The 25,964-nt window shown below is 32.9% G+C and overlaps 1 protein-coding gene and 1 long non-coding RNA gene across 2 annotated transcripts; both read right to left on the reverse strand.

The window, feature by feature from the left end:
* Positions 1-9,660: 9,660 nt before the first annotated feature.
* LOC127862006 (uncharacterized) lies at positions 9,661-25,728 on the reverse strand. The gene is made up of 5 exons (XM_052400867.1): positions 25,380-25,728; positions 12,436-12,504; positions 11,910-11,960; positions 11,724-11,780; positions 9,661-10,156 (listed from the first exon to the last, which is right to left on the reverse strand). Exons 1-5 carry the CDS (start codon positions 25,474-25,476, stop codon positions 10,008-10,010), a joined length of 423 nt encoding a protein of 140 aa, XP_052256827.1. The 5' UTR covers positions 25,477-25,728; the 3' UTR covers positions 9,661-10,007.
* LOC127862011 (uncharacterized) lies at positions 18,236-21,089 on the reverse strand. Its single transcript, XR_008040396.1, has 4 exons — positions 21,065-21,089; positions 20,539-20,589; positions 20,353-20,409; positions 18,236-18,730 (listed from the first exon to the last, which is right to left on the reverse strand). It is a non-coding gene; the product is annotated as an uncharacterized LOC127862011 (long non-coding RNA).
* Positions 25,729-25,964: the final 236 nt, after the last annotated feature.

The raw sequence follows: 25,964 nt of genomic DNA on the forward strand, positions 1-25,964 counted from the left end.
ATTCAGTGAAATGAATGTGGAGTGTTTTAATTGCAACTGATAAACATGGTTCAAGGTCCAAAAACACATAAAGAAAATACACCGTAGAAAGGCTCATAATTAGTTTTCTACTGTTGAATATGAAATCTGAAAGTGCTCAGTTAGATGATAAAAAAAGACCGTTATTGTTTTGTGTAGATCCAACAATGCGGCAACAAGTAGTGGACTTTCGCCTGTTGACAAAACTGTATGATATAGATTGTACCTCGTCAAACTTGAGCTTTAAAACAAATGTATTTGTTGCTCTTATACGTCAAGAGGGGTTTACGGATTGGATTGGTAATATTACAATAAACGAATTTCTTATTGTAATGGGCGATAGTGAATAACGCTGACTTAAAAGGTACCTTTAGAAGCCGACTTAGTTTTATGCCGGCAAAACAACTGTAATCTAAAATAGTTGTAAGTATACTTTCCAGAAACAGCAAAATAATCTCGTGTTATTTACTCACAGTTTGGTTAGATTTTTCCGAGCAAGTAGATGCCTATTGACCGTCTTTCTGTTAGGTGGTGTTGAAGATAAAACGTGTTTCAAAATGAAACTACAAGTCGTTTGGTATAAAATTGAAGCTATCAAACTCAATATCGGGTGATATTGGACACCTGTATAAAGGATGTTTTTCGATTGAACTCGGCAATGTGCATCTCTAAAATTATTTAAAACATTACCCGGATAACGCTTATAAAACAGTAAGCAACGGCATTCACCAACCTTTAAATATAAATGTTTAACTATCCCGTGTCCAAACAACCGAAAACAGTTTAAGCATGTTCTTTTGTTCAAACATATAAAACATAATTGAGATGAAACGTCATTGCGATCTACATAACTGACAAATAGTTTGGACCAGTATTTTTTGTATGACAATCATTTTGTATGCGTCAGAAAACTAAACTTGTTACTTGATAACATATCATAAAGCTCGTAACCAATTAGCGTCATCTTATAAAACATAGTCGAACTAAAATTGGTTTACCAATTCGCTTCGTGCAAAGCCAGATTTGCAGAGTTCTTAAAACAAATGCCTTCAAATGATATACCATGAATATGTTGGTAGCTTTAGACAATACAATATAACCCGACGGCGGATGTAAACAATGTTCCAATGCGGTCCAGTGTTAACTCAACATTAAATATTTGCTTGTTTTTAAACAGTTGGCGCTCTAATAACGCTGTCAAACGCCACATTCAGGAATATGTGACTGATGCATGGTAAGTCAGTTTCGGCCACAGCGTAATCTATTTCAAATTTTGATCATTTATTTCCATTAGATGTATTTCATACAGCTTTACCAATAAAGCACTAAACTCTATATTAAACATAACATAATATTTTGTTTTATTATATTACACGCCGCAACTATCCGCTCCTTTTCCCGATGAATGCATTAACTATAACAAGTTTCAGGGTGTAGGATCACGTGACTTTGTGGGTTCCCAATTACACGTTAATGGATGTAAACAAACCGGTATGTGGTGCTTTTTTAAATAACTTTTTTTAAATAACATTTTTTCTTTAGAATTACAACTAGTGCATTAAAGACATATTTTTATATACATCAGAATTACTTTATTTTATAATAAGTGTGTTCTTGTTCAAAACTTCATTGTGTACTGCACGGTTATGCTCCACGCAACGTGAAATTCTGTCAGGCGTTTTCAAGGATGTATTCTTATACCTTAAGATATCGGCACAAACTGCAAGAAAAACAGTATGTTATGTTGTAAAAATTTTAGCAAATTTCTTTCAATAACTTGAGATATTTTAACAAATAAAGTTCTTATCGGTGTGTTTTGTCCAGCCCGTGTGTAAACCTCTTAAAATCCCGTTGATTCTGCACCCTGAGCTTGCAGCTCTGCAGCGAGGTTAATGCATGTCGCAAAATGACCATGACCAAAACACTTGAGGCGGTGAATGTCCACCGTATTTACGCAGCAACGAACACGGCTGACATTTAGCAGAACTGTGTTTTTGAAGCGTATTGAGAACATTAATTGTAACAATATGTCCACAGATGAAATAGTAAACTAAATAAGGCTGGGGTTTTTTTTGGTGTGAGGACTACCATAATTCTCAATGTTCTTGAGCAAAATTACAAAAAACTGCTGTGAAGACGTTTAATTAAAATATTCAAACTTTCGAATTGTGATGAACAACGATCATTGGTATTGTAATATTGCCATACTATAGTATTGTATATAATGTTTTTTCCCATGCTACTTTTGTCGGACACAGCTACAAATACTGCTCACAATAACTATAGGTCGACAAGGCGTGGAAAAAGTTTTCTCTAACTTGTTCAACCCTTTTTGTTTCTAATTTTTTTTTGTGTTTAATATTTCATGATAAAGTTACAAAACATTTGTTTACTTCATTCACTATATAACTATAAAGTTGTTTATTAGATTTGCTAATATTCGATTGCCTTCACTAAAGTAACTTAAGTTAATTTAATAAAGGTCATTAAAAAGAACGTTTCAACGAAATTTGTAAAATTTCTCCATGCCATAGTTTATTAATTATGGCATCAGAAAACGTTCATCGCATACATGAGCATATCATTATGTAAATTCTTCTATTCTACGTAATTCATTGCAATAAATATATACATTAATCAAATATTCATTTATTGACACCTTATTGTTGATTGTGTCACGATGGAAAATGTTCTAACTATTGTTAAAGACTTGCATTTTAGATCTCTTCAAATACATCGTGGCCCATGTATAACCTAATTATTTGTGCTTAGTTGAAAACAACTTAAAACTTCAACAAAATAAAATTAACTGAGTTCGACCAGTATTGTAATCAAAGCGAGCTTTGCATTCTGTACATGGGTACACCTGAAATATTTTATTCAAGGAGAAATACGCGTTTAATCGCAGTTGTTCCTATACCAAAGCGGATCTATCGGCGCAGGGAAAAGCGTATTTACACGTATTCCAATTATATTTTTATTTTAAATGTATTTTAAATGTTATCAGATGGTATCAAGGAAGACACATTCGTTATAACTTTTTAACTGAAATTCACCAAGTATTTGAGATGGATACTTTCAAATAAAACGTACACTTGGTAACCCATTATCATAATTCAACATTTGTTATGCAACCCCAAATAAGTGCACCATTACATCATTAAACCCTTCAAATGTAACTCCGTTGCAGACTGGAGCATATTACATCTTCTTCTTGCTGGTGACAGTATTATAGCAAGCTGGGGCCATACAAATTAATTCATAAGCTGTTTAAGACAGCTAAACAGCGCATTAGACTGTAGCATTATTCAGGGACCAACAGCTTATCTTTGCTGTACCTTTAAAAACTACATAGAGCAAGCAAGTTGACAGAGGGCCTGGATATTGGGAGCCATGCTCAGCTAAGGACCTCTTATAAGATGTTCTGATGTTTTTATAGCATGCTTATGCGTTAGATTCGTAAGTGTGCTTATGGTAGCTTTTTGGTGTTAGCGTATGGGAATGCTAACGTTAGTGTGGGGTGTTAGCCTGTTAGCCTGCCAAAGTTAGCTTCTAGATAGCTGGTAAGATGAGCCTGGTTAGCATACTAATGTTAGCTTTGGGTGTTAAAGTAATGAAAATCTAACGTTAGCTAGAGGTGTTAGTCTGTTTGTGTGCTAACGTTAGCTCGAAGTGTTAGCGTATTAACGTGCTTACTTTTACTTGGAGTAATGGAATGGTGGTTTGAACATACACACAATTATGGGGAGTTAAATGTTAAATATTTATGACATCATTTTCTAAGAAAAATAATTTGTTTCCTTTGTGCATATTGTATTCACAACAAAGGTTTTTATAACGTCCACATTTAAATCAAATCTTTCTTCAATTACACCGAGTTCATTCATCTTCACACAAAAATAATCAGGTGTACGCCGTGAAGTACACATGCGTGCGTACAAAACGGGGATGAATAGTAAAATGAATTAAATCTCATATATCTAAATATCAATGTCTTATCTACGTATAGAACTTTGATACGATTCGGTATTACTTTTTCCAAATAAAGTGACCATATCATTCGTTCTCCTATTTTTGATCATACTTTCGTAGTTATGTAAATTGATCTATAATACAGAAAAACAGTATCTATCCATTAGTTCATTTGTTTCAGGCAAGTGACCAGTTATTGAACTGTCCGTCAAAATTTATATGAAACCTTCCATTTTTCTGACATAAAATTGAATTAATGTCTATTATGAATAGCTGACTACTAAAGTTAAACATAGCATGAACGAAAATTGAACTGTATGAATGAATATATTTAAACAGTTTATTTCGCGACAATTGATACGCGTACTTGTTCGTAGTAATTTGGCTAAGAAATCATCGACCCAGCGCCATATCCGATTAAAATAAATGCACCCTTATTTATAGTGTCCTCTTTTTGCCCTACCAAAAGACAAACAAACTACTGGCGCCATGTATTTGGTTCGTCTCGATTGTAGCAAGGCATAAGTTTACCGTTAAAGTGAGATAATTACGACACTAAAACGTTATGTTAAGTACGCTATATTAACGAGTCACATTTTAATTCTATGTCTCCTTAGATACATTTGATCTAAACCATTTTAAAATAACGTCTGTTGCTAATGACAATGTTTAGCTATGTGTGTGTTTCGGCTAGCCCCCCCCACCCCCCACCCCCCCCCCAACCCCCGAACCGCAATAATACTTTGCTTAGACCGTTTCAATATTAAGAAGTGAAACTCCAGCTGCTGGAGCAGTATTGCATTCTCATTATATACAATAAGTTGGTCCTTTATTTAAGGCAAGTGACCAAAGGCGGATCATGTTATGTGTACTGTTATGTTCGGTAACAATAAAAATCTCATGATAATAATAAGAATTTATACCATTATAGAGTTTCTGTAATTTTATCTTTTCTTTATTAAAGTAAACCACACAAAACTAAAACCGAGCATTTTGTATCGCTTTAAATCGTGTTACTAAACCACATCTAGCGTTGAAATTTTGGCTTTTACCATAAGGACCATTGTTTTTTGTATGCGTTAACATTAATTTTCGAAATATTGTACGAAATATTCGTTGATTTTGAGTGTTTATGTGCTTTTAAAGATAATGCTTCTTTTATTTGATAGGGTAATTCACCCGACATATAGGAGATCCATGTATGGCGTGAACTACTTTCGACAAATTGCTTAAGTTGTTTTGATTAAATATGTGTATACCGTGTCTCCTGTACACTAGTTTCTGACCCAAAATTATTGTGTGTTTTTTTATAATCAGTATAAAATAATTATGGGAAAATCAACGTTATGTATCCGTGTCCTTTTGACATGTTTGACATTGTGTTTGGGGAAATTAATATCAAATGAATCAAAAGAAAGTTCTGGTATGATAATTGTGTTTTTCTGTACCAAACAAAAATACCGCTACAAATGTAGAGTATTTCATTCTTAAGGCGATGGATCTTTTAAATGAAACCCATCAAGTTCTTGACAGATTCCATGAGGACATCATCTGCAAGCCACAAAGTAAGAAGCCATTCCATTTGTTGAACAGCGGCATGTTTAATTATTATGCTGTTCATTGGTTTCGTTACCAAATGAATCCGTGTATGTAAATATTAGGTAGTTTAACTAAAATACCATTTCAAATTCAATGTAAGTATTATGCTACATGATAATTTAAATAACTGTACCTTTAAACTTACATGTTTTTCCTACTCTAATGATTCTATTAAACAGAACAGGTGGGAGAGATTTTAGCCTGACTACTTTTATGGCCAAAAAGATATTCGGCTAGTATTGGATTTTTAACATGATGCCGAGAAACGAAAATACTCAATTGAAAATTAGTGTAGATACGTGATTAGGTTTCGTAGGCTGTTGCTGCACCCGTCGCACGGTGTGACCCAAGAAAGCCTACTCGACTCATACACGTTCTTATAACACTATTTCAGTTTAATATTCTATATGATATTGAAGCTCGTACTTGTTTAGTTTTAAATGTTTTGATACTTCTGCAGTAAACATAATTTTATATCAGATATTTAACATCTATTTCGCTCATTTACATGTACTTTTATTATTGTTCTACATGTTTAAGGTGTGTTTAACACAATATTCTTTTTTCACGACCTGTTTGGACAATCAGAAAATTCTTCTCTATTTGTAACTTGCTTAGCTGCCTGAAGACTGTTCACATTTGTTGCATATATTATTTCTTCAAATAGTTCTTCAAACAGTTCTTATATCAACTTTAATCGTGTTCTTTTGTATTTCCTATGGTACTAGCATGAACGTACATTTAGTTTTTTACATAAGCATGCGAAATTGTATCCATTGATTTAACAAAACAGTATAAACATATGTTAAAATATAATATCACCGATTTTAGCTAATATTATATCCGTTTATATCTTCTTTGACACTATCATGTAAGAACTAATAAATATTCAGAATCTGCCCAAATTTCTCTTTAAGTCTAATCTACGATTAAATTTGTTCGACATAAGTATCAATAATCCAGAATGTGCTTAATAGAAATGACACGGCCGTTAATAATCACAGGCGCCACCTCTTTTTCGAAATGCATTAATAAATGAGCCAATGCTTCTTCCGAGGTGGCGCTCAGGCCCAAATGTTTAGACATTTTACGATTAGTTTACAGGGTAATTAAGAAGCATGCGTTTTTAAAACATAGTTCGCATTATTTATTCAAATCGGCCAATAAAGTGCGATTCAGCGAAGATAAAGTCATCCAGAAATGTACAGAAACATACAATCACAACCCATTTTGAAACGTGAGAACCTTTATAAGTTGCGGCATGGTAGAATTCGTAAAACCAAATCGATGTCTTTTGCCTGTGTGACGAGCTCATTCCCAGAACATTAAACCGCTCATTTCATAAAACGATTGTACAACTTAATGCATGCACAAAAACATAGGTTTCTAGCCGATCTAAAATACAAATTTGCATTTTTCAAAAAGATATTGAGCCAATGCCAAAGAGGTGGCGCTAAGAATTTGAGGTGGTGCCAATTCAGTTTTATAGCTTTTTAAGTGACTATTTTATATATAAAATAAATATTATGTGATGGTTTCTATTATGTTTACAAGACTTACATTTATTTTTGTAAGTTGACTACTTCTGCATAATTGAGTCGCGTGCGTTTTTAATTACAAAAAAGTAGTTTTCTTATAATGCCTTGATTGATTTAGACTTTATTCTTTGTAAGATAATGGGAAAGACCACACATATGAGCCTAATTAAGATTCGTTGACCTTGGCATTTTAGTAAATGAAGCATTTGGATTAAAGGACACAAATCATCTTTTCAAGAAGAAGTATTATCTTAAATTTATGTCGTGAATTATCATGCTTTATACAAAAAATTATGTCAATAAACTATTTTGATAATGTTGATAATTACGTTATTGGTTTTATTGAGTATTACACATTGTTGGTTTATATTATGCAATATGTTTTATTCAGGTTGGTGACTTCTTAATTGAGTTGATATCGTATATATTACAAAAATTACATCTTATTTATTATAAAACGTGTTTATGTTCTCTAAAGATTTGGGGCATCGCATGTACATTAAACAATAAAGTAAAAATAACAACTAACATTAGTAATCAAATTTACGTTATTTGATGATGTCATTGCGATAGGACTGTTAATTGATACATGATGCATTGGCGACCCTCCTATTATTAGTGCCATCATCTATGCATTAGCTCCATCTCGTTTGGAACAAAATGCAAAATGTTCTATTACGTTGGCAAGAAGCCAATATGTGTGTGCATGCAGCATTTAATATATGTTTTACGCAATCGTTTGATGTCGTTAGTGATTTAATTGGGTGGCAATTTGCCCGCCACACAGGAAAAACTCACCGAAATGCTTTTTAAAACTTCACCATTCCACAACTTATAAAGTTTCTCAAGTTTATAAATGGGTTGAGAATGTATGTTTATGTACATTTTTGGATGCATTGATCTTCGTCGAATCACACTTCATCGCCATTTTTTAAAAATAATCCGATATATGCTGAAAACAACAACGTATCAAAACCTACGCACCCTGTACACTTATTAATGGAATTTCAAAACACATGGGTCATAGCGCCACTTCTAAAATTGCATTGGCTCATTTATTGATGCATCTCTAAAAGAAGGGGTGACCGTGATTAACGGCCGTGAATATAAAGCAAATGCAATTGAGTTATCTGTATAGATATTTCTAAAATATAATCGTAGTTGTGTCTTGTTTTAATGCAATGTCAGTTTTCATTTACATATTTCTCAGTCGAGCAATAAATTAATCTTGTTCATTAAATCATTATTATATGTCCAAATTATTATTATCAAGGTAAGTAATAATCAGCGTTGTAAATACTTTTAAAACATAAGTTATGGCAAACAAACAAACTTCTTTGATAGCCGAGTACATGTATTTTAAGCCACGAGAGACGTCTTTATTGATACATGATATCCATCATTACCAGAAACAATTAATCTCAAATGCTGCTAATACTGTTCTCATTTTAAATGTTTTTCCGTGTATTTTTTATAAATACCAATTACGTATTGACTCGACATATAATTGTTCAACCTATCGACGTCTGGCTACGCCGCGGGAGAGTTCAGAAATGGTGCGTAAGAAAGATGTGTATCTATTGACATGGTAACAAAGACTTGCTACTTCGTAGATAATTAACAGCTTCAGATAACATTTACGGATGACGTCTCTATCCAACCGTTTTTCAAAAAGGTGATTGCTTGTATGATGTTTCCTTCTAAAGCACACATCCTGTTTTCAATTTTGTTCATGACTTGTTCGTTTGGGACAAACAGATAAAAAGATAAAAGCAGTTGATCAATACATTCGGATTTATATTAACGGGCGGTCCAATGAGGCGTACGGGCATATCTGCAATCTGCAAATAGCTTTTACTAAATGTGTTGAACTAAGTTGAACTTGTCCTTAGCTTTCATAGTAGATAAAATATCACTTTTGTGGCTACACGCTCATAGCATTATGTGTGTGCAGTCATTCGTGTGTTTATGTCTGATATTATTATAACATATATGTGAGGAAGTTTATTTAAACGGAAGAGATTTTAAAATATTATAGGATGGTTACAGCCTGACAAATAAGCAACTTTAAATAATATGGATCCAGAAATGCTGAACATACCCTAGGTATTCTGTCAATGGCGTATAAGTCAACAATGCATGTCTTAACTAAACTAGTTGCGTGGTGTTTAGAGGTCTCTGTTTAAATCTCCCCAAACTATTTTAAAATTCAGTCGATCCATTTATGCACACACTGCGTTGACGAAAATCATGAAAAATTGTGAAAGCCACACAATCTTTATATCATCTTAAGCAAATCGCCCAATTTAAAAACGACCATCATGTGAATATAAGCAATTATATTGTGTTATTTTGTCTGTAACTATCCCCTTCGTACTTATGAATTCACATACGGTGTATCAGGACCTTATTAGTACTACGTGGGTGTACCTGATTCTTTGTTCGCACTATAGATCAATACAGTTGTGAGGTGGATAATTGTGAATAGTGTGAATCATTTCTTACAAACTAAAACGAACTATTCGTTTGTACACATTGTTTATTTGTTTATTTATTTCGTATTTATTTATGTATGCTATGGCATAAACAAATGGTAAACATTTGCTCAAAATCGGCGCTACAAATTAGCATACATATTGTTTTGTTGTTATGTTTATTTCAATCAGAAAAGCAAACAGCTGTTCGAAATTCGCTTTTATCCATTTCTTTTTGTTGCTATATACCCTTAGTATTTTTTATATGTTTACATTTCAAATTATATACAACCCTAAAACGCTTCGCAAGTCAAAAGTCTATAGAACAGAATAAAAGCAGACGTTTTTTGTCTGTAAAATATGTGTTTTTGTTTCGTTCGAAGTTCTTGATCATTGAGGTGCCACTTCAACGAATGAGATCGTCCAACATTCCGCCCTTCGAACAGGATTTCGCGCACATTCTGTGGACCATTTTACACGCTCCAAACAGTTCTTCTGATACTGACTGTCGAGAGCACGTGAAAAAGCTCTGCACGCATTTGTTGACGTAACATGCTGGAAATGGACAACAAACTAAATCTGGAGCAATGTAGAATACACGAAATATAACTGTTATTAAAGTAAATATAATTATCGTGCAATATTTATGGATGAAGAATGTGATATTATTAACTACTACTAGTCGTATTACTTCTACTTATATTACTACTTCTACAATTGCTTGTACTGCAACAGCTATTTCAACTAACACTAGTACTATTATCAGTACTACTAGTACTAGTACTACGCCTACTACAACAACAACAACAACTACTACTAATACTACTACTACTACTACTACTACTACTACTACTACTACTACTACTACTACTACTACTACTACTACTACTACTACTACGGCTACTACTACTACTACTACTACTACTACTACTACTACTACTACTACTACTACTACTACTACTACTACTACTACTACTACTACTACTACTACTACTACTACTACTTCTACTACTACTACTACTATTACTTCTACTACTACTACTACTACTACTACTACTGCTACTACTACTACTTCTACTAATACATTTACTACTACTACTACTACTACTACTACTACTACTACTACTACTACTACTACTTACTACTACTACTACTACTACTACTACTACTACTACTACTAGTACTACTACTACTACTTCTACTACATTTACTACTACTACTACATTTACTACTACTACTACTTCTACTACTACTACTACTACTACTACTACTACTACTATTACTACTACTACTACTACTACTACTACTACTACTACTTCTACTACTACTACTACTACTACTACTACTACTACTACTACTACTACTACTACTTCTACTACTTTTACCACTTCTACTTCTACAACAACTGTTACTACTACTACTACTAGTAGTACTACTACTACTACTACTACTACTACTTCTTCTACTACTACAACTACTACTACTACTACTACTACAACTACTACTACTACTACTACTACTACTACTACTACTACTACTACTACTACTACTACTACTACTACTACTACTACTACTACTACTACTACTACGACTACTACTACTACTACTACTACTACTACTACTACTACTACTACTACTACTACTTCTACTACTACTACTAATAATACTACTACTACTACTACTACTTCTACTACTACTACTACTGCTACTACAACTACTACTACTACTACTACTACTACTACTTCTACTACTTCTCCTACTACTACTACAACTACTACTATTACTACTACTTCTACTACTACTACTACTTCTACCACTACTACTACTACTACTACTACTACTACTACTACTACTACTACTACTACTACTACTACTACTACTGCTGCTATTTTTACAAATACTACTAGTACTTCAACAACAAAAATAATAATTAAAAAAATAATTGTAATAATATTTATTTAATTAGTTGGAAGTTAAATGGTAGTTTCTGTTGGTTTTCTACTAATATTACCTGTATAAATAGTAAACAAAAGTAGCAATATCTGTTATAGAGAGAATGAACATTTATAAAGAGGTCGAGTCAAAGCGATGCTATTAAAAAAATAAAATAAAGTATACTTACAATACACTTCTAAAGCATCTTGACACTGGTTAAATTCAAAGTCGGCATTATCATAATCTGGAAACAATTGTTAATATATTAGCTATACATGTCAGCAAAGTATCGTAAATAAGTGAACATTTAAATGCAATCAACAAGTGCAATTAAGGTTATTTACTAAGTTTTAAAAAGAAATCTATAACTTACTGGAATGGGGAATTGTGTTCATGGTATCCAGTGACTTTTTGCTCCACCATGCTACAAGAAAGAATACGTTATCAGCATTCTTCATCCTGAGTACAAACGAGCATGTTGTCCTTTATTTGTCAATGAAGTATTTATTTAAAACAGTTATTATCGCCGCTATTTTCATCAACAAAAGATCAGTTCGTATAAAAGTGCAACAGATGCGCCGCTTTTGTTAAAACCGTTCGTTAGTTAAAGGCCACTGGTAATTATTCACATCATTGGTTCACGTGTTGATTTGTAACGAATGTCAATTAATATTTGGATCCACTCGTGTCGTCATTTTTTGTCAATTATTCTTTGGGATTTCATTAAGAGTATATCACCATGACATAAATATTCCAAAGTATTCGTTAATGGGCTAACAAGTACCCGATGTGTGTTTATGTTCTTAACAATGTAACTTCTATGAATAAGGAAGGTGGCGATTGAGCGATAGCGTGTACTATAAATGAGGTACCGACTTAATCTTACAAATCGCACTTACTGTTGCGTTTATTGATATTTTCTGGAAAAAGTCCATCGTCTGCAGTTAATGATCTTGCATCTGTGATGCCTGAAAAATAACATACATTATACCAAGTCCAAAAACCGGCAGTGAAAACAACAAAACAATAATTATGAACACCATGCTTTTATTTAAATTTTTAAATTACATATGTTAATGTTTAATTTACATGTCTCATGTATACATCAACTAGCGGCTAAAAGAGGTTTTGACTGTTGTCGCTTTTTAGTTTTACTTTTTCTAACTCAGAAAGATTTTATTGCTTTGCTTTCACGATTGTGTCTCAAAAGGACATTACTCACCGACACGACGATCACAAATATCACTTACGTTCCACTCTTGTTAGGACTTAGTCTGTGTTTTAGATGGACAATTAACTATTTCAACTGACTATCGCTCTTGTAGGATTGGCCCTAGAATCTAATACGTTTTATTTGTTTCTGTTTGCAACGGTTTACAAAACCTCAAGTTTATTAGTATCATTATCGCCTTACAAAAAATTTGTTAAAGCGTGTTTTATTTAATTTTTTGAGCACGTCGATTTCATAATGTGTGTTTACATTATATACAACATGCAATCAACACATGTACATTCATACTTATGTGCAAAACAATCAAAATGATAATGAAATAAAATTTATCTTCTCAAGCATTCCATATACATTCGATAAGTAACTTTATTGAAATGAATTAAAAGAAACATGTGTCTCTATAAATCGGAATCTTCAAAACAAAGCTTCAATGGTTGCATTATGTCAACCTTTACGAGTAAAGTGGTTACGACAACATGCAAGCTGTGTCTTTAGATCCTTTTTTGTCGAAATGTGTAAAATTTATTGCAACGCATTGTAATGATTTCCCATGTCAAACAGGAATTGATTATTGCTTCATTTTATTGAGTAAAAACTGTTATTAAATCCTCGTCAAAATGTATGAAAGGATTAACTAGACAGTGTGGATACATTTTAATGATATTAAATAACATCAAACAGGAAATATGCCATTAGTAGTAGTTTGGGGAGTTGATCTAGGGAGATGACAATATTTCGGTGAATAAAAATATTAGAAATAAATGATGCGCTCAATCAGACAGTGGAATGAAGGGCGATACATGCGAAGTGTAATGCCCATTTCAAATTAAATGATAGCAATAAAATCATCGATCCGTTTAGTGCGTCCATCACTCAATTACTTCAGTTGATTGTGCTTCACATAAATTGTGATTAACGGCGATTCAAATTATGTACACACGATTGACGATTAAGTCCATGTCCGTGCAAACAGTGGGAAATCCGATAAGTGTCACCTATTTTAGCTATTAAACCTATCCAATACTTCCATGTTTATAAATGCAAGAGGCGTGCATGGAAGAACCATGTTGAAATAAAGCCACTAAGGACTCGAATGTTCTTGATCAAACAATCTAAGTTTGACAGAGAAGCTTCAGAGGTTGGTATATATTTCTGTTTATGTGACCTGCCCGGTAGCTGGCATCAGCGATATGCATCATGTGATTGACTAAACGTTCCATAGATTCTGATTGTCAATATAAAGTTATGTAAATTAGTGACTCTAACAAGTCAGTGACATAAATAATAAGTGATAAGAGCGTATTGAGTTTATTATCGACCTTAGCTTTTTGAAGTGCTGATATGTACAATTAATGTATAGTAATATTGCCTCATTGAACCTTAACGAAACTGTTTGATTCATCCGTGGTGTTAATCGTTGTTTTTCAACATTCTTATGGATCATTAGTATGTTAACAAATGTTATTTTAGTAGGCAAAATAATCACAATTACGAAGTATTATGCTACATGATAATTTAAATAACTGTACCTTTAAACTTACATGTTTTTCCTACTCTAATGATTCTATTAAACAGAACAGGTGGGAGAGATTTTAGCCTGACTACTTTTATGGCCAAAAAGATGTTCGGCTAGTATTGGATTTTTAACATGATGCCGAGAAACGAAAATACTCAATTGAAAATTAGTGTAGATACGTGATTAGGTTTCGTAGGCTGTTGCTGCACCCGTCGCACGGTGTGACCCAAGAAAGCCTACTCGACTCATACACGTTCTTATAACACTATTTCAGTTTAATATTCTATATGATATTGAAGCTCGTACTTGTTTAGTTTTAAATGTTTTGATACTTCTGCAGTAAACATAATTTTATATCAGATATTTAACATCTATTTCGCTCATTTACATGTACTTTTATTATTGTTCTACATGTTTAAGGTGTGTTTAACACAATATTCTTTTTTCACGACCTGTTTGGACAATCAGAAAATTCTTCTCTATTTGTAACTTGCTTAGCTGCCTGAAGACTGTTCACATTTGTTGCATATATTATTTCTTCAAATAGTTCTTCAAACAGTTCTTATATCAACTTTAATCGTGTTCTTTTGTATTTCCTATGGTACTAGCATGAACGTACATTTAGTTTTTTACATAAGCATGCGAAATTGTATCCATTGATTTAACAAAACAGTATAAACATATGTTAAAATATAATATCACCGATTTTAGCTAATATTATATCCGTTTATATCTTCTTTGACACTATCATGTAAGAACTAATAAATATTCAGAATCTGCCCAAATTTCTCTTTAAGTCTAATCTACGATTAAATTTGTTCGACATAAGTATCAATAATCCAGAATGTGCTTAATAGAAATGACACGGCCGTTAATAATCACAGGCGCCACCTCTTTTTCGAAATGCATTAATAAATGAGCCAATGCTTCTTCCGAGGTGGCGCTCAGGCCCAAATGTTTAGACATTTTACGATTAGTTTACAGGGTAATTAAGAAGCATGCGTTTTTAAAACATAGTTCGCATTATTTATTCAAATCGGCCAATAAAGTGCGATTCAGCGAAGATAAAGTCATCCAGAAATGTACAGAAACATACAATCACAACCCATTTTGAAACGTGAGAACCTTTATAAGTTGCGGCATGGTAGAATTCGTAAAACCAAATCGATGTCTTTTGCCTGTGTGACGAGCTCATTCCCAGAACATTAAACCGCTCATTTCATAAAACGATTGTACAACTTAATGCATGCACAAAAACATAGGTTTCTAGCCGATCTAAAATACAAATTTGCATTTTTCAAAAAGATATTGAGCCAATGCCAAAGAGGTGGCGCTAAGAATTTGAGGTGGTGCCAATTCAGTTTTATAGCTTTTTAAGTGACTATTTTATATATTAAATAAATATTATGTGATGGTTTCTATTATGTTTACAAGACTTAAATTTATTTTTGTAAGTTGACTACTTCTGCATAATTGAGTCGCGTGCGTTTTTAATTACAAAAAAGTAGTTTTCTTATAATGCCTTGATTGATTTAGACTTTATTCTTTGTAAGATAATGGGAAAGACCACACATATGAGCCTAATTAAGATTCGTTGACCTTGGCATTTTAGTAAATGAAGCATTTGGATTAAAGGACACAAATCATCTTTTCAAGAAGAAGTATTATCTTAAATTTATGTCGTGAATTATCATGCTTTATACAAAAAATTATGTCAATAAACTATTTTGATAATTTTGATAATTACGTTATTGGTTTTATTGAGTATTACACATTGTTGGTTTATATTATGCAATATGTTTTATTCAGGTTGGTGACTTCTTAATTGAGTTGATATCGTATATATTACAAAAATTACATCTTATTTATTATAAAACGTGTTTATGTTCTCTAAAGATTTGGGGCATCGCATGTACATTAAACAATAAAGTAAAAATAACAACTAACATTAGTAATCAAATTTACGTTATTTGATGATGTCATTGCGATAGGACTGTTAATTGATACATGATGCATTGGCGACCCTCCTATTATTAGTGCCATCATCTATGCATTAGCTCCATCTCGTTTGGAACAAAATGCAAAATGTTCTATTACGTTGGCAAGAAGCCAATATGTGTGTGCATGCAGCATTTAATATATGTTTTACGCAATCGTTTGATGTCGTTAGTGATTTAATTTGGTGGCAATTTGCCCGCCACACAGGAAAAACTCACCGAAATGCTTTTTAAAACTTCACCATTCCACAACTTATAAAGTTTCTCAAGTTTATAAATGGGTTGAGAATGTATGTTTATGTACATTTTTGGATGCATTGATCTTCGTCGAATCACACTTCATCGCCATTTTTTAAAAATAATCCGATATATGCTGAAAACAACCACGTATCAAAACCTACGCACCCTGTACACTTATTAATGGAATTTCAAAACACATGGGTCATAGCGCCACTTCTAAAATTGCATTGGCTCATTTATTGATGCATCTCTAAAAGAGGGGGTGACCGTGATTAACGGCCGTGAATATAAAGCAAATGCAATTGAGTTATCTGTATAGATATTTCTCAAATATAATCGTAGTTGTGTCTTGTTTTAATGCAATGTCAGTTTTCATTTACATATTTCTCAGTCGAGCAATAAATTAATCTTGTTCATTAAATCATTATTATATGTCCAAATTATTATTATCCAGGTTAGTAATAATCAGCGTTGTAAATACTTTTAAAACATAAGTTATGGCAAACAAACAAACTTCTTTGATAGCCGAGTACATGTATTTTAAGCCACGAGAGACGTCTTTATTGATACATGATATCCATCATTACCAGAAACAATTAATCTCAAATGCTGCTAATACTGTTCTCATTTTAAATGTTTTTCCGTGTATTTTTTATAAATACCAATTACGTATTGACTCGACATATAATTGTTCAACCTATCGACGTCTGGCTACGCCGCGGGAGAGTTCAGAAATGGTGCGTAAGAAAGATGTGTATCTATTGACATGGTAACAAAGACTTGCTACTTCGTAGATAATTAACAGCTTCAGATAACATTTACGGATGACGTCTCTATCCAACCGTTTTTCAAAAAGGTGATTGCTTGTATGATGTTTTCTTCTAAAGCACACATCCTGTTTTCAATTTTGTTCATGACTTGTTCGTTTGGGACAAACAGATAAAAAGATAAAAGCAGTTGATCAATACATTCGGATTTATATTAACGGGCGGTCCAATGAGGCGTACGGGCATATCTGCAATCTGCAAATAGCTTTTACTAAATGTGTTGAACTAAGTTGAACTTGTCCTTAGCTTTCATAGTAGATAAAATATCACTTTTGTGGCTACACGCTCATAGCATTATGTGTGTGCAGTCATTCGTGTGTTTATGTCTGATATTATTATAACATATATGTGAGGAAGTTTATTTAAACGGAAGAGATTTTAAAATATTATAGGATGGTTACAGCCTGACAAATAAGCAACTTTAAATAATATGGATCCAGAAATGCTGAACATACCCTAGGTATTCTGTCAATGGCGTATAAGTCAACAATGCATGTCTTAACTAAACTAGTTGCGTGGTGTTTAGAGGTCTCTGTTTAAATCTCCCCAAACTATTTTAAAATTCAGTCGATCCATTTATGCACACACTGCGTTGACGAAAATCATGAAAAATTGTGAAAGCCACACAATCTTTATATCATCTTAAGCAAATCGCCCAATTTAAAAACGACCATCATGTGAATATAAGCAATTATATTGTGTTATTTTGTCTGTAACTATCCCCTTCGTACTTATGAATTCACATACGGTGTATCAGGACCTTATTAGTACTACGTGGGTGTACCTGATTCTTTGTTCGCACTATAGATCAATACAGTTGTGAGGTGGATAATTGTGAATAGTGTGAATCATTTCTTACAAACTAAAACGAACTATTCGTTTGTACACATTGTTTATTTGTTTATTTATTTCGTATTTATTTATGTATGCTATGGCATAAACAAATGGTAAACATTTGCTCAAAATCGGCGCTACAAATTAGCATACATATTGTTTTGTTGTTATGTTTATTTCAATCAGAAAAGCAAACAGCTGTTCGAAATTCGCTTTTATCCATTTCTTTTTGTTGCTATATACCCTTAGTATTTTTTATATGTTTACATTTCAAATTATATACAACCCTAAAACGCTTCGCAAGTCAAAAGTCTATAGAACAGAATAAAAGCAGACGTTTTTTGTCTGTAAAATATGTGTTTTTGTTTCGTTCGAAGTTCTTGATCATTGAGGTGCCACTTCAACGAATGAGATCGTCCAACATTCCGCCCTTCGAACAGGATTTCGCGCACATTCTGTGGACCATTTTACACGCTCCAAACAGTTCTTCTGATACTGACTGTCGAGAGCACGTGAAAAAGCTCTGCACGCATTTGTTGACGTAACATGCTGGAAATGGACAACAAACTAAATCTGGAGCAATGTAGAATACACGAAATATAACTGTTATTAAAGTAAATATAATTATCGTGCAATATTTATGGATGAAGAATGTGATATTATTAACTACTACTAGTCGTATTACTTCTACTTATATTACTACTTCTACAATTGCTTGTACTGCAACAGCTATTTCAACTAACACTAGTACTATTATCAGTACTACTAGTACTAGTACTACGCCTACTACAACAACAACAACAACAACTACTACTACTACTACTACTACTACTACTACTACTACTACTACTACTACTACTACTACTACTACGACTACTACTACTACTACTACTACTACTACTACTACTACTACTACTACTACTACTCTACTACTACGACTACTACTACTACTACTACTACTACTACTACTACTACGACTACTACTACTACTACTACTACTACTACTACTACTACTACTACTACTCTACTACTACGACGACTACTACGACTACTACTACTACTACTACTACGACTACTACGACTACTACTACTACTACTTCTACTACTACATTACTACTACTACGACTACTACTACTACTACTACGACTACTACTACTACTACTACTACTTCTACTACTACTACTACAACTACTACTACTACTACTACTAGTACTACTACTACTACTTCTACTACATTTACTACTACTACTACATTTACTACTACTACTACTTCTACTACTACTACTACTACTACTACTACTACTACTACTATTACTACTACTACTACTACTACTACTACTACTACTACTACTACTACTACTACTACTACTACTACTACTACTACTACTACTACTACTTCTACTACTTTTACCACTTCTACTTCTACAACAACTGTTACTACTACTACTAGTAGTAGTACTACTACTACTACTACTACTACTACTTCTTCTACTACTACAACAACTACTACTACTACTACTACTACTACTACTACTACTACTACTACTACTACTACTACTACTACTACTACTACTACTACTACTACTACTACTACTACTACTACTTCTACTACTACGACTACTACTACTTCTACTACTACTACTACTACTACACTACTACTACTACTACTACTTCTACTACTACTACTACTAATACTACTACTACTACTACTACTACTTCTACTACTACTACTACTGCTACTACAACTACTACTACTACTACTACTACTACTACTACTACTACTACTACTTCTACTACTTCTCCTACTACTACTACAACTACTACTATTACTACTACTTCTACTACTACTACTACTTCTACCACTACTACTACTACTACTACTACTACTACTACTACTACTACTACTACTACTACTACTACTACTACTACTGCTGCTATTTTTACAAATACTACTAGTATTTCAACAACAAAAATAATAATAAAAAAAATAATTGTAATAATATTTATTTAATTAGTTGGAAGTTAAATGGTAGTTTCTGTTGGTTTTCTACTAATATTACCTGTATAAATAGTAAACAAAAGTAGCAATATCTGTTATAGAGAGAATGAACATTTATAAAGAGGTCGAGTCAAAGCGATGCTATTAAAAAAATAAAATAAAGTATACTTACAATACACTTCTAAAGCATCTTGACACTGGTTAAATTCAAAGTCGGCATTATCATAATCTGGAAACAATTGTTAATATATTAGCTATACATGTCAGCAAAGTATCGTAAATAAGTGAACATTTAAATGCAATCAACAAGTGCAATTAAGGTTATTTACTAAGTTTTAAAAAGACATCTATAACTTACTGGAATGGGGAATTGTGTTCATGGTATCCAGTGACTTTTTGCTCCACCATGCTACAAGAAAGAATACGTTATCAGCATTCTTCATCCTGAGTACAAACGAGCATGTTGTCCTTTATTTGTCAATGAAGTATTTATTTAAAACAGTTATTATCGCCGCTATTTTCATCAACAAAAGATCAGTTCGTATAAAAGTGCAACAGATGCGCCGCTTTTGTTAAAACCGTTCGTTAGTTAAAGGCCACTGGTAATTATTCACATCATTGGTTCACGTGTTGATTTGTAACGAATGTCAATTAATATTTGGATCCACTCGTGTCGTCATTTTTTGTCAATTATTCTTTGGGATTTCATTAAGAGTATATCACCATGACATAAATATTCCAAAGTATTCGTTAATGGGCTAACTAGTACCCGATGTGTCTTTATGTTCTTAACAATGTAACTTCTATGAATAAGGAAGGTGGCGATTGAGCGATAGCGTGTACTATAAATGAGGTACCGACTTAATCTTACAAATCGCACTTACTGTTGCGTTTATTGATATTTTCTGGGAAAAGTCCATCGTCTGCAGTTAATGATCTTGCATCTGTGATGCCTGAAAAATAACATACATTATACCAAGTCCAAAAACCGGCAGTGAAAACAACAAAACAATAATTATGAACACCATGCTTTTATTTAAATTTTTAAATTACATATGTTAATGTTTAATTTACATGTCTCATGTATACATCAACTAGCGGCTAAAAGAGGTTTTGACTGTTGTCGCTTTTTAGATTTACTTTTTCTAACTCAGAAAGATTTTATTGCTTTGCTTTCACGATTGTGTCTCAAAAGGACATTACTCACCGACACGACGATCACAAATATCACTTACGTTCCACTCTTGTTAGGACTTAGTCTGTGTTTTAGATGGACAATTAACTATTTCAACTGACTATCGCTCTTGTAGGATTGGCCCTAGAATCTAATACGTTTTATTTGTTTCTGTTTATAACGGTTTACAAAACCTCAAGTTTATTAGTATCATTATCGCCTTACAAAAAAATTGTTAAAGCGTGTTTTATTTAATTTTTTGAGCACGTCGATTTCATAATGTGTGTTTACATTATATACAACATGCAATCAACACATGTACATTCATACTTATGTGCAAAACAATCAAAATGATAATGAAATAAAATTTATCTTCTCAAGCATTCCATATACATTCGATAAGTAACTTTATTGAAATGAATTAAAAGAAACATGTGTCTCTATAAATCGGAATCTTCAAAACAAAGCTTCAATGGTTGCATTATGTCAACCTTTACGAGTAAAGTGGTTACGACAACATGCAAGCTGTGTCTTGATTTCCTTTTTTGTCGAAATGTGTAAAATTTATTGCAACGCATTGTAATGATTTCCCATGTCAAACAGGAATTGATTATTGCTTCATTTTATTGAGTAAAAACTGTTATTAAATCCTCGTCAAAATGTATGAAAGGATTAACTAGACAGTGTGGATACATTTTAATGGTATTAAATAACATCAAACAGGAAATATGCCATTAGTAGTAGTTTGGGGAGTTGATCTAGGGAGATGACAATATTTCGGTGAATAAAAATATTAGAAATAAATGATGCGCTCAATCAGACAGTGGAATAAAGGGCGATACATGCGAAGTGTAATGCCCATTTCAAATTAAATGATAGCAATAAAATCATCGATCCGTTTAGTGCGTCCATCACTCAATTACTTCAGTTGATTGTGCTTCACATAAATTGTGATTAACGGCGATTCAAATTATGTACACACGATTGACGATTAAGTCCATGTCCGTGCAAACAGTGGGAAATCCGATAAGTGTCACCTATTTTAGCTATTAAACCTATCCAATACTTCCATGTTTATAAATACAAGAGGCGTGCATGGAAGAACCATGTTGAAATAAAGCCACTAAGGACTCGAATGTTCTTGATCAAACAATCTAAGTTTGACAGAGAAGCTTCAGAGGTTGGTATATATTTCTGTTTATGTGACCTGCCCGGTAGCTGGCATCAGCGATATGCATCATGTGATTGACTAAACGTTCCATAGATTCTGATTGTCAATATAAAGTTATGTAAATTAGTGACTCTAACAAGTCAGTGACATAAATAATAAGTGATAAGAGCGTATTGAGTTTATTATCGACCTTAGCTTTTTGAAGTGCTGATATGTACAATTAATGTATAGTAATATTGCCTCATTGAACCTTAACGAAACTGTTTGATTCATCCGTGGTGTTAATCGTTGTTTTTCAACATTCTTATGGATCATTAGTATGTTAACCAATGTTATTTTAGTAGGCAAAATAATCACAATTACGAACGTGTAAACACACGTTTAAAACGCTAACACTCTGTATATTGTCTAAGAATTTAACGATAATTATTTGTCCGGAATTATATCGATCATCTTGTCTAACTTTTTTGCAATATAATAATTTATTATGTATAACTATTGTGACCGGATATGACTATTTAATAGAATCCTTTTTGTGAGATAGATAGTTGAAAGCGTTATTACGCATCAAGGCATATCTTTTGCAGCATTTAGTATTAACATGGGCATTTTGTAAACACTATGTAAGCAATAATGTAGATTAACTTTATATTGGGATTTACGCGTCTCTGAAAGTTTGCTGCGCTACATGTTCAGTAACAATAACGACATAATGGCACCCAGAACAGCTATCGTTTTACATTCATACGAAACATTCGCCTTACTTAGATGCCATTTGTCTGCTAAATACTGTCTTATGCATCTTTTTTGTAAGATAATCTCACTTTGTAAGCAGTTTTGCATATTATTCCAACCGCCTTCTTTGACCAAAATATTCCTCAAATAAAGTAACTATTTATCACTACTAAGGATTCAATTCGAATACGACATTTTGTGACATTCCAAGTTCAACGCTGATCTTTGCGTTTGTTGAGACACTCTTTTTAAGCAAATCACACATTTGCCAGAAAAATCATATAAATAGCTCTATTAAATAACATGCAATCTTACTTCGGAGTTTGATAATTCATGTCATTTTCCTACTACTTTAAACAAGTAGTACGAAGACTCGCTACATATATTACAACGATGTACATTTTATTACAATCTTACATAGCGATTCATGACAACAGACGGATTTCACGAAATAAGCCTATCACGTATACGTGTCATTTGATTTGGATATTAGTAAAATAGTAAAAGATGTGTAAGTGCTAATTTATCGTTTGATTAAAATTAACCTTCAGGTTCCATTCCTTCCGGTTTTTCAAAGCATTTTAAAATAAAGCCAAAATACACGGAAACGGAAAAATATTCTGGCTGGCCGACATATACACATGAGAGTCGTTTTAACCAAATCTGAAGAACATGCACTCAAAGATTGGGACTTTTCATTCCATATTAATTGTAAACCGAAACGATTCATTTTTATGGCTAACCTTTAATGTGATAGTTAGTGAAGAAATACATTTGAAAGCAGGAGCATACCTTATTTAACTTATAATTGTATAAACATTAACAAGAATTTTTCGTTTAATATATTATATCGCCAGAATGGCCACGGTGTCTGTTGACCATAAACAACGTATTGCTTGCCGTCTTATTGTAGCGTGTATGTGATATATATATATATATATATATATATATATATATATATATATATATATATATATATATATATATATATATATATATATATATTAAAACATTCATTCATTGGAGTCTCTTGTTCAACCTTACGTCTTCCTTTTGGAAAGATCATTATTGTCGTGAATTTACGCACGAGGACGGCAAGGTGTTGGTAGCCTATAGTGAAGTTGAAGACTCCGACTGCGATATTAACGTAAAAACACCTGCTTGGTAACTTCAAACACTAAGGTTAACTTTGAAGCATATTGGATGGTTCGCAATACAATAATTAATACTCACATATATGGGGCTTAGATATTGGTTTTGCGCGATGTTTCTATTATTTATTACACGAATAAATTTTGTTTGAGCGCTAATTTCTTATGATAATTTTCGGACAGCTCAGGTGTGGTTATGCACATATAATAAAGTCGTGTTCAAAAGATGATATTGTGATCCAATCATACACATTTTCATTGCGTGTGAAATATGAAGATATAAAACTGGTTGGACGTCAAATAAAACTATTATTAAGAAATTCTAAGTATTTTGGAAATACCTCGTTAACCTTACTGCAAATAAGATACTTTTGACGAAATTAATGCAAACAAAATAACGTATCTTTACAAAATTATCTGCCGATTTTAAAACCGCTTTTATAAGATAAGATATTGTTAAAATACCGATTCCTCGTCGACGCGGAAAACATATTTCGATTTTAAAAACTCATGTGTTTGCAGTGGACAAGTCGTATAAAAAATACTATTTCTTAGCGGAAATACTGAAAATCAAACACCAATAAATTACCTCTTATTAATCTAAAATAAAAAATATAACGAGGTATGTTATGTGGGTATTTTGAAGGAATGCGTGTATGCATTAATAAATGTACCATAAACCGTTGTGTTTTCTTGCCTAAGAAATAATTTTATTGTATTTCAACCGTTCCTTATTTATATACCTCATCAATTTGTTTTCTCTCGATCGCTGATATGAAGTTGTGATAAAATGCAAAAAATAACCTGAATTATGCACCAACCATTAAACTCATTATCAGTACTTTTAACTGTCCCACATCAGCTAACCAGTTGAACGATTATTATACATACTTTTGCATCCTTTTTATTTGCAAACGGACAAGAGTTGATTGACAAACTCTCAGCCAAACAGCGTTAAATTTACTTACCTATTTGTAACGTGGTCAGAGTGATAACTAGAAGGGCCGCTGCTCCGACCAAATGCATGTGTCTCATACTTGTTGCGCTCGCTATCAACGATTCCATGGTCCTGAGATATGATGTTCTTCTTACAAGCAGAGCTCAGAATATTTAACTATTGCTTTGAACTATTTTAAACGATCTTTCGAGGTATTAAAGAATCAAACTACTGTTTATATCAGAAAAAGTTCTCGATTATCTGTCCACTTGGATTTAAATATTAGATTCACACTTCCTGAAGCAATAAAATGGTACTTCTGTCATCAACCCAAGTAATCGTCAGGCGCTTCTCTTGCGCGTCTCTTTCAATCCACAATCTCCAATAGTCACTGCGAGCTGGCTACTACTGCTCTCCTCTCTTATACGAGCTGTTTTGACGTGTGGAACTTGCGATAATAGGTTGTGGTTTCTTCGCAAAAAGACTTTATCTGATTAATATTTCAATGGCAAGTATACCAATTTCGCACCTAACTCTCGGCGTGATCGTAAGGTAGGTAGACGTTGGCGGTTGCTTTTCGCGAACAGGTATTTCTTCACTACTGATCAATTTTAAT

Source organism: Dreissena polymorpha, chromosome 16 (genome assembly GCF_020536995.1).
Source record: "Dreissena polymorpha isolate Duluth1 chromosome 16, UMN_Dpol_1.0, whole genome shotgun sequence".
Classification (NCBI taxonomy): domain Eukaryota; kingdom Metazoa; phylum Mollusca; class Bivalvia; order Myida; family Dreissenidae; genus Dreissena; species Dreissena polymorpha.